Here is a 15,300-nt window from a genome sequence, read left to right on the forward strand (position 1 = left end):
GTATGTAAACCTCCCACATGAACGAGCAACTTTTGTATTTTCCTTTTTGCTCAATGTGCAGATTCTCCGCCCCTTGGTAGCTGAATTTCCATCCTTTTGTTGTCACACGTGTAATGTACAATGTTCATTTCATTTTTATTAATCAGACCCATTATCAGAAAAGAAAAATACAGAGAGTGTTATAGATTGTAGTAAGTGCCTCCAAGTTGGATACTATCATTTTTTATCTTTTGTGCATTTTTTAATCTTTTGTGCACTCATGTCTGTTTTCCCACACTGTTATTGCTTACAATATTCTGCTCTTTACAAAAAATCACACAAACAAAACTTGGGAAAAAGCATTACTGGCTATCCGTAGGGAAATTCTCCTCTAGAAGTGTGTATTCAATTTCTATTAATGCTAATTAGAATTAAGGAGCTCTTTCCTATAACTAATGAACAATAGGCATAACCTGATATTACATAATGATAGGCACACATATTAATACACTGTTGAACTGCAGTACCCTGTTAAAATGCATCCTCTTCAAAACTCACTGGAGATTTTTTAGAGACCTTTATTGTAATTACATCTAGCATGGTTTCTAATTCATTTAATTTTCTTTTCTACTTAAACTGAGCATATAAGTGTATTTTAAGAGATTGTATAAATACATTTTTAATTATAAAATGATGTTATAGCATACATTATTAATAATACTCAACAATGTATAATACATATTTTTGTCTGAATCCATTAGGAAGATGACTTAATATATATCATTCCTAAAAGAATATCCTAATTTGTCTTATGTCTGTGGATGCAGGGAAATCCATGTTGAACGCAACAGAGAGATTTATAAAAGTGTGAGACTGATCCTGGGCAAAGCAATTAGCACAGCTGGCACTTAGGAATTTTGTTTTCATCTATTGCAAGGTAGGAAACAGGGTTTCATTCTTTATTGGCTTCAGTGATTTGTGAAATCATACAAACAAAATTTTCTTTGGTAATGCTATACAGTTCTTCCAAAGGGACATCAGAGAATACACACAGCCCTGGTTAGCAAACACTCCAATTATTTAAAAAAATCGTATATCCTTTTTACTGTGTCAGTTTCCATTCAGACAGTTTGTGGGAATTCTGTCAATTGTTTCCTATTAGCGATAACAGACTTCAGAAATCTCCAAGGCAAGTTCCAGACATTCACTGGTTTCGTGACAGGATTCAAAAATGCTGCAATCAATGTCACACTCACAGTTGCAGTCATTGTTGGAGTGGTTTTCACTGGAGGTATGGTGATATCTATAGGATGGACAGCACATATTTATCAACCAATTTTCACAGGTATTAGGCAGCATTATAAGAAAGTCCCAAAATTGGCAGAACAAGCAGGCCAGGATAAGTGATGCACATTCATCTAAGAAAAAAGAAAAAGAGTGAGATACAGGAAAGAGAGAGGGCTTGATTCACTATCGTAGTACTCCAAATTTAGGCAGCTGTGGAGACACAGAAGTCATTTAAATGAGACACAGAAGTCAGAGATCCCTGCAGACTACAAGCTAAGCTTAAAATATAATTTTAAAAAATTACAGCAGTAAAACATATTACATAAAATGATGTCCTGTGTTGTTTGGTCTGGATAGAAACCCCCCCACCCCCATGCTTTGGATGAAAGTATTCCATATGAGTGAAACTCACCTTTGTACAGAGGATGTAAATAGTGCTGATGCCCTGGGCTGGCCCTCTGAATAGGCATCAGTTTCACTCAGTGAGGATACTCTCCATTGTACTACATTATTACGTAAACGTATCTCTAGTGTGATGCCAGTAATTCCACTCAAACACAGCATCAGCCATAGGCTATAGAATAGATTTTATTTTTCAGATAGGAATTTGTAATTCAGTGTAGAAATCCTCAGTCCCAATCTTGCACCCCTTATGCAGGCAAAACTTCCAGTGGGGATTTTGCCTGCATATAAAGATTTGAGGATTGGGCTCTTGCTGTTGAAATAATATTTTTATGGGCTGTCAGCCCATCAAAGCATTTTAGGGTTTGATCTAATGCTCACTAAAGCCAACAGAAAGAGTTCCACTGACTTCAGTGAGAGTTGGATCAGGCCCTTAATGTCTACTAAAAGCTTAGTTATTAGTTGTTTAGATGGAAAAGGTCAGTTAGGATGCATACGATGCTGTATAGCCGAATCACAGAATTAGACATGGCAGATGGATGAGGATTTAGATGAATTTATGGGTGAGAGCAGAACTCATTTGTGGAGTGGTGTAAAGCAGCACAGATTAATCACATGCTTCTAGTCTGATTTTTATAAGTGGTCTGATTTAATAGATTCACAGATTCTAACAGCAGAAGGGACCATTGTGATCACCTAGTCTGACCTCCTGTATAAAACAGACCATGAACTTCCCCAGAATAACTCCTAGAGCAGATCTTTTGGAAAAACATCCAGTTTTGAGTTAACAATTGTCAGTGATGCAGACTCCAGTACAACCCTTGGCAAGTTGTTCCAATGGCTAATTACGCTTACTGTAAACAAAATATGTCTTATTTCCAGTCTGAGTTTGTCTAGCTTCAACTTCCAGTGAAGTTCAGTGAATGCTAGCTTGCAACACTTACCAAAAGGGGGGCGGAAAAGGAACAGTACAGAGTAGTACAGTTAACACATTGCAGTTTGGTGTTCTACGCTCTGCCCAGGATCACAGTTCACCCTCTCTCTTAAATAGGCTTTTCACCTTCTAATTCACATGCTTGTTAATTTTTAAAAGGGGAAAAAATGTGGTAAAAGAGTATCAACTTGGAAAGGTACATTTTAAAGGGAAGTCATTTCCTTTCCAGCATTGTGTAAGGGAGTCACTCTTACATATCAGCAAGCATCAGCTCCAGAAGGACCAGTTCATGACTAGATTAATTGTCCTGTAATGTTGCAGGTGCTTTGGCAGCCACTTCATCCTTACAGTATATATAACATGCCCTAGAAGGTTGCCTTAATGTGCTCACCCAGGCTTTGATTTCCCTGTGCTCGGCCCCTACAATTAGAGTCAGATTTTCCAAACAGCTCAGCTCCCATTTGTTAGTGTTGAAGCAAGATAAGGTGTTTAGAGGCAAATCTGAACTATTTGGAAATTGGCAGAGATGCAGTTTGAAGTGTGGTGGATTCTGCCAAAGATTAGCACTTCCTATGCATTCACTTATTTCAGAAACCATAACATGACCTTTTCCCTTGGACATTCAGCTTTTTGTTTCTCTTTCTCTGTTGGTTGTTATTCCTAAACTATACTTGTGGTGATATCATGTCAGAAGCCACACTTTACTGCACCTTGTAATGCCTATCAACAAAGGTTTTTGTCTTCCTTTTTTTCCCCAGAAGGATCAACACCATTAATTATCAGGCCCAAATCTTTTCAACTGTTGGGTTTTTTCTTTCTTTTTTTTAAGGAAAATATGTTTCAACAGTGAGAATTGTTTTACCGATACTTTCAGGAAAAAATATTGGATGTTATGACATTTCTTGCTCTAGTATGACAAACAGATATCTTATTCAGCTGCATTTGTTCAGTTGTGGCATGAGATATATCATGTAACATAATGCAACATGACCAATGAAGTTAACTGAGAAGTTCACAACTGAAAACTTTCCAGAAGATTTTTTTTAAAACTTCCTTGATGATAAAAAAAAAAATCACTCCAACTTCTTTATTTTTTTAAAAAAAATCTATTCAGCAGGTAGAATAAAGAATAAATAGCATGTGATTGAAATTCTTTCCGTAAGTAGCATATCATTGGCAATATTATCAATTTTAATACTTATTTCAATATGTCAAGATCTATTTAAGTTCAGACAAGCACAACTAACTTTCTAGTCAGTTCTGTAGAATGAGAATGACTAGATTTTGGTGATACTTAGTAAATTCATGCTTATATTTTTTTCTGAGTAAATGAACTGAAATAATTAGAAAATTGAAACATTTTATAAGGTGACACTGCTGCATTTAATTGTATGAAATTTACAGTGTAGAAAATGTAATCATTTTATCCAGTAGTCCATGGTATAATTAAGACTATTCTTTTTAGGTATCTTATATTTATGAAATTTCCCCCTTGCACCTTGATAAGATATATCAAATTCAAAATAATACAGCAATTAGGGATCTTTTCAGTTTTTTCTAAAATAAAAAAAATAAGATCTGTTTTCTAATAACACAGATTTTCCTGAATTTATTAACCTTAGTGGTGCTCACATAATCTTATGAGAATAGATAATAGTTCTTAAGGGTCTACCCAGGAAATGGACCACACAAAAAGCACAAGACTTTAATAATAAAGTAATGTTTCAGTACAAAGTCTGTGATGTGCAGTAAAGATGCTTTTAAATTCCCATCAGAGCACACACCATGAACTGTGCTAATGGATGTAACACATCTTGCAAAATCTGCATGTGTGAGGCTTTTTGTCCTGTTTTAAGTGGTAATGTATATAAATAATAGATATTAGCAATTAAGCATCCATTCCTATGTATTCATTCATATATTTGAAAATAAATTAGCCACAAACTGCACAAAAGAACATGCAATCTCCTGTTTTCTCTCCTGTTTTTTCTGCTCCTTTTGAAAGGCATTATTGCATTTATCTCAGTGGGAACAATGACCTCAGCTCTCAATTTCTACATTATTAGATTAATTACCACAAAATAACTATTTTTAATAGTGTTCTGGGTTTGCCTTTGCTCTACATTTTCTTGCTCTTCGTGGCTTGTGGGTGTCAATCCATCTTTAATTCATACTGCTGAGTCTCGGTATGGGCCTGATCCAAATCTCATTGAAGTCATGGGTGTCTTCTCCATTGACATCAGTGGACTATGAATCAGACTCTTCTAAAGCAGTTTCTACAAAGTGAGCCAAATTCTTTTCTCAGTTATAGCCAGGTAACACTGCTGGCTTCAATGGGGTTCACTGGCTTTAGGGTTTTTCCATGGCTGTATCAGAGAATAGGATTTGGCCATATGTGTGCCTAATAATCAGCTACAATAACTAGTCAGAATAGATTGAATGAAGTGTTCAGTGACAAACACAAATCTTGAGTTTCCTTGATTTTCTTGGCTTACGTCCAATTCTTAACATTCTTAATTGAGCACAGATTGTTTTCGTTAATTTCCTTTGCTTTTCGTTTTTTAACTGTGTGAAATCTGTTATTTACTTCGCATATGTACTACTCCTGTGTACCAGTAACAATTTATGAGACCAATCCTGTAATCACTACACAGGTAAAACACCCATTTGTGTTCGAACTGCTGGATCAGTCCCCCTTAATGGAATAACTACTTCACCTCTTTAAAGAAGATTGAATGCACTCTGATATCGCTAGAAGTATATGAAGCACTACAATTATTACAGAATCAGTGATACAATATATCATAATGGCTCCTTTGGAGCATTGTGGTTTATTGTGTTGATCTGTACTTAGTAGTTCTTAATTCAAGGATCATTAACATGATATAGCTGACATGTTTCAGCTATATTGAATAAAATCCTCTCCAATGCTTTATTATAAAATGCCCACATAAGGAAATTTAGTCTATGGAACAAGAGCATCACAGATATTTCATTGGGATGTATCATGTCTATGAGAATATTTAGGGCTAGAACCTCAGCTGCTGTAAATCAGTGTAACTTCGTTGACTTCAGTGTAGTCATGGTGGTTCACACAAGATGTAGTCTGTACTAAGTTACAGAACCTGGGTGTTCTGCTTTGGTGCATGGATACATGATGGATAGTGAAATTCTTATGAAAACCAAAGATTGTGTCGGCACATTAATGACTTGTGTAATAATGAACGAGAAAGAAATAACTTGTTTTGTTTATGTAAAAGAAAAACAACCCCAAATAGTAGCCACATGCAAATTTTGGATTAGCAGCCAAATATATTTCCTTTTAGACAGTGCAAACATTTCTTTGGGTTAGGGGTCTTCTCACAAAGTATGCAAAAGCCATGCAAATTCTGTATTTTAACAGCCTTATACAGCATTTTGCTTTCAAGTTGGTAGAAAACAAATTTTTAAAAACCCCAGTCATGTGACGTACCGCTATAACATTAGTATTTTGCATATATGGGGTCATATTGGCTAGCAAAGGCAGGCCAGAATCAAAAGCCTCAAGGCCATGCTTCACCTCGGTTCAGTAGCATATGCCTATATTTAAGCACATTGAAGTCAGTAGTGCTACTACCATGCTTAAAGTTAGGCAAATGTTTAAGTACCTTGTTGTATCAGGGCTTAAAAGCAGCATAAGCAGGATGCTGTATTCTGCGTAAGTAGGGGCAGAATACGAAAAGGCCTCTTCAGTGTGGTCCTCTGTGAGTCTTTGCAGCAGGCTCACAGAGTCAGGATTAGGACTGGGTGGGGGAAAGGTAGATTTGTGGGTAATGGACCTATAACTATATGGATCCAGCAGGCAAGCCACTGTGCATAAGGGGTCTTCCGTGCTCATAGGCGCTGCTACAGTAGCAATAACAATGCCATTCTTCTGCCTGGGGAGAAGGAGTCTGTTCCTCCAATGCCTACTGACCATCCTTATGCAAAGACTATTTCCTAAGATCTATGCACAGGTGACAGACAACAAATGTGAAAAATCGGGACAGGGGTGGGGTGTAATAGGAGCCTATATAAGAAAATGACCCCAAAATCAGGACATCTGGTCACCCTATGCACAAGCACAGACATGTCCCCACTGGACTTAAATGCTCGTATTGTGGCCCACCAATAAGAACCCTCATGTCATGGCCACTTTAAAGCAATCTTCTTTAGATTCCCAACTCTAGTGTAAACAATCTCTAGGACATCTCATGATTGCTTAGTTTAGATTCTTGAACTTCCTGACCAATGTTTAAGCAGGTGTTTCAACTGAAATAGGGCATTCTTTAAACAGATATTATTTAGAAATCTGCTTACACTTAATCTGTTTTACAAAACATACCATCACTGTCTCTCTGATGAACTGATGCATCATTTTCGATGTAGGTGAATTGTGTCCTGCACTTCTCAAGGGAAGATAATGATGATGTACTAGAGTCTGACAATTTCTTCTCATTTTTGGTGTCCTTGGATGCAGCGTCTGTGATGCTGAATTCTGACACTGAACTCATAATACCTTTCATAGGTTTCTTGTCTTTTTGTTTTTCACTTGTAAGCTGGTTATCTGGGGGAAGGAAATAAAAGGTCTACATGTAGTACTAAGCCAGTGGACCAAAGGAATGACATTTTCATATTTTCCCAACCTGTGGGCCCAATCCTATAAAACCTTACTTCCCAGCCTTGGCCTTACTCATCATAGTTGTCCCAATGACTTAAATGGGACTATTTGCCTGAGATAGGTGTATTCAAAAAGTAAAGGTGTGCAGGCTTTCAGTTAAAGGTATTTTCCTACACCCAGAGAATTCAGTGGAAAAACTACCATTGACTTCAATGGGGCATGATCAAACGAGGCTATACAGCGGAGACTTTTATTCAAATGGAACCAAATTGGAGTGGCATGCTAGCCATTGCTACTATAATTCTTGGTAGTAGACTAGGAGGCAAAAAAGTTATCTTACCATTTTTCAATTGCATCACTGTTTTTTTTAAACTGGCAGCCAGCTACAAGATGTACAACTGCATGTAGGTGGTACCTGTGTGCAGGTGGGACAGCATGGATCACAACCCAGGGTTGTGAGTTCAATCCTTGAGGGGGCTATTTAGGGATCTGGAGCAAAAATTGGGGATTGGTCCTGCTTTGAGCAGGGGGTTGGATTAGATGATCTCCCTTCCAACCCTGATATTCTATGATTCTATGATTGTTCTTTCGCAATGGCTCACAATTTTGTTGCAAAAGAGCCAGATGGTCTCTGGTTAGAACCCTTACACCTTGTTTCAGGACTTCATTTTCATTTGCGGTGTTGGCCTTGGATGTCCTAGTTATAGTGACTAAAAGATAGTTTGATTCACATGCTATAGTAATGTGAGAGATGCAGCCTAAAAACCAGGGGGGAAATTATTACTTTCCAAATGGATCTTAATTTTAAGGACCAATTAGGGAATGGTTTAAGAGAATTTTGAGCTCAGTCTAACCTTGAGGAATCTCTCAAGCACTAGTAAACGTGCTCTCCAAAGTGACTGAGAGGCCAAGAAACATAACTAATAGCCAGTCTCACTGGTACTGGGATGATATAACCTCATCAACTCTTATCTCCAGTTGATTAACACTGGCACCTCACATCACACAGACCGTTACTTTTTATCTAACCTAAATCTCATGATATGCTTCCTCTTAAGCTATATACAGAAAATCAATCTTTACAAACAGCGTAGTTTTGCAAACATTTAATTCTAAGAAGAGCCATAAAGGTTTTCAAGAAGCGGGGCTGCCTTCTGTGGCAAGGACCCAGAAAGAGATCATGCATATCATTTTCCCCCCACATACTTTTGCTCCGTACTGTATAATAAAGAGCAGCTAAGAAAAAGGTTGATAGCTAGAGAAACCTTGATGATTATAGAGATTGCAGTAGCTATTTACTTACAGAATTAATTAACAATCAGTTTAAATTATCACACATAGTCAGACTGCATGTAATTTAAATTGCCTGTACACAAAGTAATTCGCAGAGACCAAAAAGTTGGCTAGAGGTTAGTGAAGTATAAGAACATGGGAAGAATATAAAGTTTTAACTTTCAGCCATTTTTTAAAGAGTTCTTTTTTTAAAAGAAGACAAGGGATGCTACGAAGAAATGCTGGAGTGGAAATCCCTCCTGTGTCCATGTAGGCTTCTAAGGGAAGAGAGCTATTGTTAGTAAAACTATTTTTATTATTACTAGGGGGTGCACACTCCATAGCTTCTGTAGCTCCTGGCTTCCTTTCATTCCCCCCACCAAGTTTCCCATATGTCACCCTCCCATCCCCCTCCATTTCAGGAACTTCCTGCAACTCCCCCCCATATCCTCTCTGCCAGAGTTTCCATGTGCCCCTCATTGCCCCCTCCTGAGCTACCCAGGATCCCCCATTCTCCCCCCATACCAGCTGCTCTGTGTGTACCTCATTCCCACTTCCCTCCATGCCATAGGCTCTGTGTGCCCCCCTTTCCCCATACCATGTTCCCCCAGTCTCCCTCCCCCCAGAGGTTCTTTGTTTCCCTTATTCTCTCCTTCACCCATTCCCATATCCCCCATTTTCCCCCCATGACTTCATGTTAACCCCTATTCCTCTCTTTCCTGCTGTGCACCCCTATTCCATCACGCTAGGCACCGTAGAAACACAGAACAAAAAGACGCTCTCTATTCCAAAGGGCTTACAATTCAAACAAAAAACGAGACAACTGGTGAATACAGCCAGACAAAGGAGCACAAAGAAACAATAAGGTAGTATTGATCAGCATACTAGAGAGTGCTTGCAGCACACCCGCTGCTAAGCTGTTGTCAAGTTTTTTGTAGGCACCAGGGCAAAAGAAAACTTTAAGGAGGGATTTGAGGAAGGACAATGATAGCTTTGCAGGTGTTTAGGGGGAGCTTCTCCCGAAGTGTGAGGGGCAGCACAGGGGAGGGCTTGTTTGAAAATGTAACAAGTGGGCAATGAAGACTGCATCATTGGCAGAGCAGAAGTGGGATTTTGCTAGTTTAATAATATATCCTTCCTGAAGGTAACTATCTCTTTCACATCAGCTGCATAAAATCAAACATATATTGATTCATTGTCCAGCCCAGAATGCAGTAAAATTGTCAATCTTGGAGTGTATTTACAAGAGCATGAACTGGCATTTTCCACCTTACATAGATGAGGGACTAATCACAAATTTCTCTGCCATTTGTATTTGATGACACTGTACTATGTAGCATCTCCAAGTAGGATAGGCTTAAGAAAAAAGAGGATGCACAAATAGAGGTATCAGATCTCTGGAAGAAGCAATTTACTTCGAACGTATTGGTAAACTTTTCTCTGGTACGGGTTTTATTGCATAGTCCACTCCATAGTTATCTGGCAAAGCAAATAAAAGATCATAGAATCATAGAATCATAGAATATCAGGGTTGGAAGGGACCCCAGAAGGTCATCTAGTCCAACCCCCTGCTCAAAGCAGGACCAAGTCCCAGTTAAATCATCCCAGCCAGGGCTTTGTCAAGCCTGACCTTAAAAACCTCTAAGGAAGGAGATTCTACCACCTCCCTAGGTAACGCATTCCAGTGTTTCACCACCCTCTTAGTGAAAAAGTTTTTCCTAATATCCAATCTAAACCTCCCCCATTGCAACTTGAGACCATTACTCCTCGTTCTGTCATCTGCTACCATTGAGAACAGTCTAGAGCCATCCTCTTTGAAACCCCCTTTCAGGTAGTTGAAAGCAGCTATCAAATCCCCCCTCATTCTTCTCTTCTGCAGACTAAACAATCCCAGCTCCCTCAGCCTCTCCTTATAAGTCATGTGCTCTAGACCCCTAATCATTTTTGTTGCCCTTCGTTGTACTCTTTCCAATTTATCCACATCCTTCCTGTAGTGTGGGGCCCAAAACTGGACACAGTACTCCAGATGAGGCCTCACCAGTGTCGAATAGAGGGGAACGATCACGTCCCTCGATCTGCTCGCTATGCCCCTACTTATACATCCCAAAATGCCATTGGCCTTCTTGGCAACAAGGGCACACTGCTGACTCATATCCAGCTTCTCGTCCACTGTCACCCCTAGGTCCTTTTCCGCAGAACTGCTGCCGAGCCATTCGGTCCCTAGTCTGTAGCGGTGCATTGGATTCTTCCATCCTAAGTGCAGGACCCTGCACTTATCCTTATTGAACCTCATTAGATTTCTTTTGGCCCAATCCTCCAATTTGTCTAGGTCCTTCTGTATCCTATCCCTCCCCTCCAGCGTATCTACCACTCCTCCCAGTTTAGTATCATCCGCAAATTTGCTGAGAGTGCAATCCACACCATCCTCCAGATCATTTATGAAGATATTGAACAAAACGGGCCCCAGGACCGACCCCTGGGGCACTCCACTTGACACCGGCTGCCAACTAGACATGGAGCCATTGATCACTACCCGTTGAGCCCGACAATCTAGCCAGCTTTCTACCCACCTTATAGTGCATTCATCCAGCCCATACTTCCTTAACTTGCTGACAAGAATGCTGTGGGAGACCGTGTCAAAAGCTTTGCTAAAGTCAAGAAACAATACATCCACTGCTTTCCCTTCATCCACAGAACCAGTAATCTCATCATAAAAGGCGATTAGATTAGTCAGGCATGACCTTCCCTTGGTGAATCCATGCTGACTGTTCCTGATCACTTTCCTCTCCTCTAAGTGCTTCAGGATTGATTCTTTGAGGACCTGCTCCATGATTTTTCCAGGGACTGAGGTGAGGCTGACTGGCCTGTAGTTCCCAGGATCCTCCTTCTTCCCTTTTTTAAAGATGGGCACTACATTAGCCTTTTTCCAGTCATCCGGGACTTCCCCCGTTCGCCACGAGTTTTCAAAGATAATGGCCAAGGGCTCTGCAATCACAGCCGCCAATTCCTTCAGCACTCTCGGATGCAATTCGTCCGGCCCCATGGACTTGTGCACGTCCAGCTTTTCTAAATAGTCCCTAACCACCTCTATCTCTACAGAGGGCTGGCCATCTCTTCCCCATTTTGTGATGCCCAGCACAGCAGTCTGGGAGCTGACCTTGTTAGTGAAAACAGAGGCAAAAAAAGCATTGAGTACATTAGCTTTTTCCACATCCTCTGTCACTAGCTTGCCTCCCTCATTCAGTAAGGGGCCCACACTTTCCTTGGCTTTCTTCTTGTTGCCAACATACCTGAAGAAACCCTTCTTGTTACTCTTGACATCTCTTGCTAGCTGCAGCTCCAGGTGCGATTTGGCCCTCCTGATATCTTTCCTACATGCCCGAGCAATATTTTTATACTCTTCCCTGGTCATATGTCCAACCTTCCACTTCTTGTAAGCTTCTTTTTTATGTTTAAGATCCGCTAGGATTTCACCATTAAGCCAAGCTGGTCGCCTGCCATATTTACTATTCTTTCGACTCATCGGGATGGTTTGTCCCTGTAACCTCAACAGGGATTGCTTGAAATACAGCCAGCTCTCCTGGACTCCCTTCCCTTTCATGTTAGTCCCCCAGGGATGTTAATCTCAATATTAGTTGATAAGTACCATGCTAAGTACTCTCTGGTGTCCAGTGTGTTGACTTAAACTGGAGTTGCAGGGGTGTATCTGAGGGCAGAATTTAGCTTTCTGTGAGTTACAGACATGTCCTGAACTGTTAGAACATTTTTCAGGAAAGTGGAAGTGTTGCAGGCAAATATGGAAGTCTCTACATCAGCAGCCTGATTGTGCTTCCACAAAAGTTAAAGGCAACACTCCCATTGATTTAAATCAAACTTAGAATCAGTGACTTTTTCCCTCAGGTCATATTTTGTTTCAACTGATATGTTAATCCCAGTTACAAGTAGTTCAAGAAACAGGTTGGTTTACTACCATATACATCTTGTTCAAACTATAATGTAGGTGTGCAGATATAGATATGAAAATGTGGATGTAGGTACATATGCATGTGTATCTATCTATCTATCCATCCAGCTAGATATCATTAAATTATATTTGTATGAGTTGCTGATGATAGGCCCACCTACAACTGAACAAATATTGACTCTCTTACATTAAAGTACATTTTGTTTCATTTGAATCCATGGCATCTTCTAAAACAAATTCTCACTTGAAATCCCGGTTTTCAAAAGAAGGCCTGTAATCAGACACCATCAATGTTTCCCCCTCAGTTGATGGGCATGACCAGTTGCAGGCACAAGGGATAGAATTTAGACAACGACCTCATTTGTGGGTGTAAAAGACATTCACTCTCACAGGTCCCTCAGGCTCCAACCCTGCAAACAGTTCCATATGGGCAGATCCCTCCGTACTCACTCTGAGACCCACTGATTTCAGAATGTGCAGATCCAGGAGTCCATCCTCTGCAGAGCTGCTTGCAAGACTCAGCCTCGTTAGAATTTTGATTTCTATCATTTGCACCAGCATTTGTTGGTGATCACAAACTAGTGTTTGACTGCAAATATAGAGGCCAGGTTGAGAATTGGACCCTTTCAAAATTTGCCCCTAAAATCTGAGCAGGATTTTACTTTTAATAATTAACAAATATGTCAAGTGCTCACTTTGCCAAGTTATGTAACAATGCAGTCACCCTCTCAATACACTTATTCCTTCAATGGAACTAGACTGAAAATTCAGATGGAAATAGTCAATAAGTGCTAGTTTAACATTTATTGTATCCACAGACGGCTAGTATTCATGCTTCAAGTCAAGTTTTATTCTTGAAGTGCTGTTGAAGAGAAATCAAAACTAGAAATATAAAGGCATAGATGCAACCTGAATTTCTCAGAACAACACTGTCAAACAAAAGAGTAACAAAAGATACCATGTATGGACTCCTCTGTTTTTTGAAGAATACTACATCTTTGAAAATACAGTACATTTTGGGGGTCAGACTCTTAGTTTGAAAATCTCCCCTTAAGTAATATTATACTTGTCTTGTACAGCTAGATCGAGTCCTGGCGCAATCACCATAGCAAACAACTTGCTATGACAAACAGGATCCTTGCTTCCAGAAAACAGTGCAATAGGGGAGAATGCAGTGTACCGTTATAGGTCTCCATTTCATTTTTATGTAATTACCTTAAGTTCAGCCATGGGTCTATCTGCATTATGTCTTTTATCAATTTAATGTTTGCACAAAGTGTCTAAAGAAATAAAGATTATGCTAGGCCAGCATAAAAAAGGTGTTAGCATTTTTTTAATAGTTTGATACTATAATGGTCAGTAATAGGTTTAGTGCTTGGAAAAATAAATGAAGCCAAATAATCTTTAAAATACATTATGTACAGTGGATATTATTTATTATCAATTTGGTGTGTGAATATGAAAAAATCCTTACAATTAGAGATTGGCAGGAGGGTCAAACCCCATTGCCATCTTCTAAATATGTGTGTAGCATAGCTATCATATATCCATATATGCCTGTGTTTTTAACAGTCAAATCGACTTCAACAAACTATCCACTGAAACAAATCAAGGGGGAGAGGGGGAAAAATGCACCCTAATGAAGAATTTTCTGTTTACTCATATACCTCCTCAGGTCAGTCTGTGCAGCCATAGACTGTACCAGAAGCTTCAGAGGAAGGTGTTAACTGCCCCCACCACCAATGTACAATCTTGCAATAACATCCCTATGGAGCAAATTTCTTCCTAAGCCCAGGAAGTTAGTGGTTGACCTAAGTCCTGACGCATAAGGGTTGAAATCTCTCATACATTTTTAATATTAAAGCTGATGTTATTTTTAATATCCCTATGAATGTTCAATCCTTTTTAGAATAGGACTAAGATCTTTGCCTTAATATCATGTGGCAAAGAGTTCCACTGGTTAATTATGTATTATGTGAAAAACTTTCCATCAATTTAAAAAATATTGCTTCTTAATTTTATCGAGAGTCACCACGTTTTTGTATCAGGAGAAAAGGTAAAAAGGGAATGCCTAGCTGATCTTCTTTATCCCATTATTTCATATACCTCTGTAATTCTGTCTGTCTAATTTATCATGCACCCATCACTGTAATAGCTATGTGCCATGTCCATTCAATCCCTTGATGAAGTAGGCAGGACTACATTGGACCTGAAGGAAAATACCTCTTGTATTTTTAATGTTTTGAACTCAGCTCACTTGTCTGGATTAGAATCACAGCAAAAGTAAAACCAAAAGCCAAGTTTTGTGTTGCCATATGAAAAGATGGAACTTTCTAGATCTTTTAACTGACTTCAGTTGGGTCAGTTTTCCCACAAGTCTAACACACATGGTTTGTGTTGTGATGAAAGTGGGAGGTGAAATTTAGGCAGTAATTTTGTTCAGTGTCATACTGTTTCGAGGGCTGAATCTTACCTGGATGGTTAGCAGGGTTCAGAATTACAATGGGAAGAGCTGAGAGAGGGAGGGAACTTGTGCAGCTGTCTTGGTCGGGGAAAAAACGCAACACAGCACAGAGAGACACCATAATAAAATGTGGTTCAGCACATGAATCAGTCAAGTTGCTTAATGCCAATAGTTTATTCTGAAGGTTGTTATGTCAAGGTGGGAGGAAGCAAGTGTGCTTGTTGGGGGATTTTTAAAAGGAAAGTGCATCCTGTTTTGTTATCCTATCTTTCTGCTTTTCTTGTTTGGAAAGGAAGCAAAACCAACCCCATAATAATAAGGAAAAGAATTCAAAATGAAGCGTGGGTATAGAGGATTGT

At 39.3% G+C, this 15,300-nt stretch overlaps 1 protein-coding gene across 1 annotated transcript in view; it reads right to left on the reverse strand.

The window, feature by feature from the left end:
* Positions 1-1,137: 1,137 nt before the first annotated feature.
* The window catches only part of MDFIC2 (MyoD family inhibitor domain containing 2), a 51,821-nt gene continuing 37,658 nt past the window's right edge, over positions 1,138-15,300 (reverse strand). The window contains exons 4-5 of the mRNA XM_038411731.2: positions 6,966-7,187; positions 1,138-1,397 (exon numbers count right to left, since the gene is read on the reverse strand). Coding sequence (XP_038267659.1) covers positions 1,138-1,397; positions 6,966-7,187 — 482 coding nt within the window. The remainder of the gene's footprint in view (positions 1,398-6,965; positions 7,188-15,300) is intronic.

Source organism: Dermochelys coriacea, chromosome 7, assembly GCF_009764565.3.
Source record: "Dermochelys coriacea isolate rDerCor1 chromosome 7, rDerCor1.pri.v4, whole genome shotgun sequence".
NCBI classification, from domain to species: Eukaryota; Metazoa; Chordata; order Testudines; family Dermochelyidae; genus Dermochelys; species Dermochelys coriacea.